General features: G+C 60.0%; 1 protein-coding gene across 1 annotated transcript; it reads left to right on the top strand.

Annotated features, from left to right (window-relative positions):
• The first annotated feature begins 780 nt into the window (after window positions 1-780).
• On the top strand, window positions 781-5,911 carry TTC24 (tetratricopeptide repeat domain 24). The gene is made up of 11 exons (XM_063176168.1): window positions 781-841; window positions 1,665-2,366; window positions 2,439-2,651; window positions 3,581-3,709; window positions 3,818-3,939; window positions 4,021-4,122; window positions 4,220-4,290; window positions 4,388-4,452; window positions 4,559-4,691; window positions 4,917-4,975; window positions 5,051-5,911. Exons 1-11 carry the CDS (start codon window positions 781-783, stop codon window positions 5,095-5,097), a joined length of 1,704 nt encoding a protein of 567 aa, XP_063032238.1. The 3' UTR covers window positions 5,098-5,911.
• Window positions 5,912-6,014: the final 103 nt, after the last annotated feature.

Genomic DNA, 6,014 nt, shown 5'->3' with positions numbered 1-6,014 from the left:
CTTGCAAGGAACTTTCTCACAGACTTTCTGTAAATAACTCATTGTTTTGCATTCTTTTATGGAGGAGGAGAAATTTGATGGACTGTTGGTTTGTTCAGTGTCATTGGAGAGGTGGCACTGTCACCCTCCAAGCCACTGTCGCTTTTGGAAACCTATAAATGTTGGAGTCAGAAATTTAAAAATCCCTTTTTGCCTTGAAAAGAGCAGCGTGTCCAAGTAGTTTCTAATTAATGGCCAATCACAGTCCAGCTGTCCAGACTGTCTCAGTCAGTCACAGGATTTTGTTATCATTCTTTTTCTATTCTTAGCTAGCTTTCTGATGAAATCCTTTCTTCTATTCTTTTAGTATAGTTTTAATATAATATATATATCATAAAATAATAAATCAAGCCTTCTGAAACATGGAGTCAGATTCTCGTCTCTTCCCTGGTCTTGGGACCCCTGTGAACACCACCACAATCCACCACACAGTTTTCCCGTCCCTCCATCCCTCACAGGCCTCACACTGGCACTGCTGCACCGAGTTGCCATGGCACTGCACAGCACGCTGGTGACAGGGCTGAAACTGGAGCCAGCGGGGCCATTGTGGGATGTGCTTTCCCAGGAACAGGCCTGGCTTTGTCCCAGCCTGTGCCACCGCCTGCCACGCTCCTGTCTCAGAACTGTCACCTGCTCCAGGCACCTTTCCAGGCAGCCCAAGCTGGGAGGTGCCTCAGACATCCTCCATCCCTGCAGCAGAGGGCCCTGGCTGGTGGCAGCAATGCAGCTGCGGCACCGGGGATGCCTCGTCTCTCTGCTCCCTGCTCTCGGCACCCTTTGCAACCTGAAGAGAAAACAGTAAGTGAGTGCAACCCGTTATCCTGCCTCCCAAAAAAGGACGCCAGCAACATCCCACTCCATGCTGTGGTGTCCCTCCTCCTCCTCCCCCAGTGACCTCTTTCCTTTCTCATGGCTGCCAAGGTTTGTGGGGTCCTCCATGGAAAGGCCTTTTTTTCTTCCTGGAACTTAATAGCAAACAGGCTACAAGCCATCCCTAATGTTCATAAATAATATACAATAATGCTGCTCGTTTGAAGTGCTGGACGGTGTTGGCTTGGCTGCCTAAGCACCTCTCTCTCTTGCAGGCAGGCTGCTGCCCCTGCCCATGGATTTGGAAGAGGCTGCTGAGCCTGAAGTGCAGCCCACAGCCCCCACACACCCCACAGCCCCCACACACCCCACACACCCCTCTGCCCTCACACACCCCACTGTCCCCTCTGATCCCACACACCCCATTGCCCCCTCTGTCCTCACTGCCCCCTCTGTCCTCACAGCCCCCAAACACCCTACTGCCTCCTCTGCCCCCTCTTCCCCTACACACCCCACTGCCCCCACACACTCTACACTCCCCTCTGTCCCCACAGCCCCTACACACCCCTCTGCCCCCTCTGTCCCCACACACCCTACTGTCCCCCCTGTCCCTACTGCCCCCACACACCCCACTGTCACCACTGCCCCCACACACCCCTCTTCCCCCACACACCCCACTGCCCCCTCTGACCCCAGACACCCTACTGTCCCCTCTGACCCCACAGCCCCCACACATCCCACTGTCCCCTCTGCCCTCACCAGCCTCACACACCCCTCTGCCCCCACACACCCCACTGGCCCCACCACCCCCGCAGCCCCCTCCAGCTGCAAGAAGAGCCAGAAGAAGAAGAAGAAGGCGGCTGAGGCCAGGGCAGCCGCTCAGGAGGGAGGGGATGAGGCGGCAGGGCGGGTGGCTGCGATCGAGGGCCTCACACGGGCCGGACACCGGGCGCTGGCCCTGGGCGCGGTGCGGGAGGCAGTGGGGTGCTTCAGGAAAGCCCTGCTCCTCTCCAGGGACACAGCGAGCCCGCAGCTCCACAGGGCTTGTGCCTTCAACCTAGGGGCTGCCTACGTGGAGACTGGCAAGCCCAAAAAGGGCTTTGAGTTCCTCCTCCAGTCCCAGCCCTCAGAGGCGGAGAGCGGGGACTACTCGGGGAGCCTTTATTTCAGCGTCGGGGCGGCTCACGAAGGGCTCCAGGATTTTCCAAAGGCTCTGGAGTGTTTTGAGCAAGTCCCCGGGCACGCCGGTGCTGCTCAGGCTGGCAGCCGAGCGGGGACCTGCGTGCAGATGGGCTGCTGCTACCTGGGCATGCGGGAGCCGGCGCGGGCCGCGCGGTGCTTCCTGGACGCGGCGCAGGCCTACGCGGCGGCGGAGAGCCCCGGGGCCGCGGCCGTGGCTCTGAGCAAGGCGAGCGGCTCCATGCTGCAGAGCCGGCGGTTCCGGGCCGCGGACATCGCCGGCGTCCTCGCCCGGTGTCGCTCGCTCTGCGAATCCATCCCCGACCCGGCCCTGCGAGGTAACGCCGCGCCCTCCCCTCTCAGGGCCCTGCGCGGCAGCTCCCACGCCTGCTTTTCCTCTCTGCCCCCAGGGAAACTCTACAGCGACATCGGGCTCGGCTACTCGCAGCTGCACATCTTCTCCCTGGCTGCCGAGAGCTTCGAGCGGGCGCTGGGGCTGTGCGGCGGGGAGCGGGACCGGCAGCGGGAGGCGGCGCTGCTGCAGAACCTGGGCGCGGCCCTCAACGCCCTGCGCAGCTTCGGCACCGCGCTGGGCTGGCACCGGCGAGCGGCCGCGCTGCACGGTACCTCACACACACCGGTACCGCATACCGTTACCTCACACACACCAGTACCGCACACCGGTACCTCACACACACTGGTACCGCACACCGGTACCTCACACACACCGGTACCTCGCACTGGTAACGGGCACGGGTACTGCACACCGGTACCCCAAACCGGTACCTCACACTTGGACCGCACACCAGTACCTCACACACACACCGGTACCTCACACACACCGGTACTTCACACCAGGACCTCACACCTGTACCTCACAGCGGTACCTGGCACTGGTACCTCACACCAGTACCACACACTGGTACCACGCATCAGTACCGCACACCGATACCTCACACCAGTACCTCACATCAGTACCCCACACCGGTACCTCACACCTATAGCTCACACCAGTACCTCACATCAGTACCCCACATTGATACCACACACTGGTACCCCATACTGGTACCCCATACCAGTACCTCACACCGGTACTCCATACTGGTACCTCACATCAGTACCTCACACCAGTACCCCACACCAGTACCCCATACCAGTACCTCACACTGGTACCTCACACTGGTACCTCACACCGGTACCTCACATCTGTACCCCACACCGGTACCTCACACCTGTACCTCACACCAGTACCCCACACCGGTACCTCACATCTGTACCCCACACCGGTACCTCACACCTGTACCTCACACCAGTACCCCACACCAGTACCCCATACTGGTACCTCACATCAGTACCTCACACCAGTACCCCACACCGGTACCCCATACCAGTACCCCACACCGGTACTCCATACTGGTACCTCACACCAGTACCTCACACCAGTACCTCACATCGGTACTCCATACTGGTACCTCACACCAGTACCTCACACCACCATCCCTGCCCTTGGCTGTGCCAGACGGGCCAGCTCAGCATAAAGTTCCCATTCCAGGTGCTCTGGGGAACCGCAGGGCTCAGGGGCAGAGCTTCGGGAACCTGGCGTTCGCCTGCAGCCAGCTGGGGAAGCACGGGGATGCTGCCGAGAGCTACCTGCACGCCCTGCAGGCCTTCAGGGACTCCGGTGAGGGCAGGCACATCCCACAGCCCAGCGGGCTCAGGCTGGGCAATGCTGCCTGCTGGGGATCTCAGCTGAGCAGTGCAGGGATTAACGCAGCCCTTTGCCTCCCAGGGGACTTGCAGGGGCAGTGGCAAGCGTGCGAGGGGCTGGGTGCAGCGTGCTTGCACCTGGGAGACGCCCAGAAAGCCATCGGGCACTATCAGGAGGCCCTGGTTTTGCTTTCCCGCTGTCAGGTAAGGCATGATGGGGCACTGGCCTCAGCCCAGGGGCACGCACACTTAGCCCATCACACAGATGGGTTCTCTCCATCACAGGACAGCCCCAGAGCTGCCCACAAACGGGTGGTGCACAAGCTCACAGATGCCATCCAGCACCGACTCCACCTCAGCCACCTCTCCTACCCCAACCCAGGCCTGGTGAGCATCAGCCAGGGCATGGCACGCTCTGCAGGGCTGGGAACTGGGACCCCAGGAGGGCTTTGCTGGGCACATTAACACATGTTCATCCCATCAGGAGCCCAGCCACCTGCGGTTTTGCTCCACGCTGCCCCGTGCCAGTGGGACACAGCTCCAGGGGAGCAAGGTGTGAGTAGCAAAGCTGCCATCCTCTCTCTCTCCTTCCTCTGGAATGAGTTTCCAGATCATCCAGGAGAAAAGCCTTTCTTCACTCCATGTCCTTCAGGGGGAAAGCCCAGGCTGTGGACAAGCTGTATTGGTGTACACCAGGAGCACATCCCAGGTATTCAGGTGAGAGGCTGCAAATTAAACGTGGGGTTGAGCCATCAGGCAAATCCTGGTGGAGCTGAGTCTTTGGCACAGTCTGATACTGTGTTCTTGTCTGTTTGTTTTGGAGGCACAAGAGTGGCCCTGACTGGTGGTCTCACACTGGAGCCTTGCAACCCAAGTGGCCTCCTGGGCACCTCTGGGGAGGATGATGATGGTCCCAGCTCAGCTCCAGGGTACCACAGTGAGCCCCAGGCTAACAGGTGGGTGGGCAAGGGGGAGGCACCTCAGTACAGCCCCTGGCACCCAAATACCTCTGCAGCATAGGGGACCTCTCCTGTTTAACGGTGAAAATCCAGAGATTTTTAAAGATACATAATTCTGGGAGTGTGTTTGGGGTCATTCCAGCTGGATCCTGGGGGGGATCCAGCCATGATGTGACAGGGGACCTGTCCAGAAGCCCCACACGAGGTTCACTTGTCTCTCAGCACGAGGACCACCAGCCCCCTGCCCCCGGCCAAGCTGCCCCATGCCAGCCTCCAGCTCCGTAAGTACCACAGACCACCAGAACATCAATCCTGCAGTGAGCCCAGGCCTGAGGGTCTCACACTGCATCCCACAGGGCACCAAAACCACCAAACCCTCCATCGGAGGCCTTCAGAGAGGTAGGTGATGCCTTGGGGGAGTGGGCAAGGGAGGCTTGGGTTCCAGAGGGGAGGGTTCATGAGTGGAACCTCATGGACCCAGCAGAGCTGTTTCTTGGAATGGACACGACCCCAAGCTGGGGATTTTGGTACCTCATAGCCAACACCAAAACCGTGCCCTATGGATGGGGCAGCAGATCTGAGGGTGGTTTCCAGTCCCCTGGTATGAACCTCTTGCCCATTCCTGCCTTCCAGTGCTTAAAGAGGCTCCAACAGAGCTGGAGAGGGACTTTGGACAAGGGCCTGGAGGAACAGGATAAGGGGGAATGGCTTCCCACTGCCAGAGGGCAGGGTTAGATGGGATATTGGGAAGGAATTCTTCCCTGTGAGGGTGGGGAGGCCCTGGCACAGAGAAGCTGTGCCTGCCTCATCCCTGGAAGCGTTGCAGGCAAGGTTGGACAGGGATTGCAGCAACCTGAGACAATGGAAGGTGTCCCTGCCCATGGCAGGGGGTGGGATGAGATGGGTTTTAAGATCCCTTCCCACGCAAACCAGTCAGTGACTCCGTGATTTGATTATTCCATCTTGCATCCTGCTGGACACCCTCACTCCCTGTGACACCTCTGTGACCTTGCAGGCGTGACAATGACCCCGCTGCCGGCTGCTGGTCCCGCCGGGGACCCCGCACGGCCACCAGGACTCTGTCCCTCGTCTGCAGCCTCGTGTGACCGGGAGGACACCGGGGAAACGCCGCTTCTCGGGGCGCTGTGCAGGCCCAAACCGGAGGGAGGGTGGGCCGTTCAGCCAACACGGTTCTGACCCCGCTCCGTTTCTGCCATCCTTTGTATGTCACGGGGAGGAAAGGAAGGGGCTAGGGCATCGCGGAGAGCCGGCGGGGGCCGGGGGGAACGGCGGAGAGCCGGCAGGGGCTGGGGAACGAGA

The sequence above is a fragment of the Melospiza melodia genome, chromosome 25, assembly GCF_035770615.1.
Source record: "Melospiza melodia melodia isolate bMelMel2 chromosome 25, bMelMel2.pri, whole genome shotgun sequence".
In the NCBI taxonomy this organism is placed as follows: domain Eukaryota; kingdom Metazoa; phylum Chordata; class Aves; order Passeriformes; family Passerellidae; genus Melospiza; species Melospiza melodia.
Note: the sequence above shows the minus strand (reverse complement) of the source record. Positions and strands in the feature narration are given on the sequence as shown.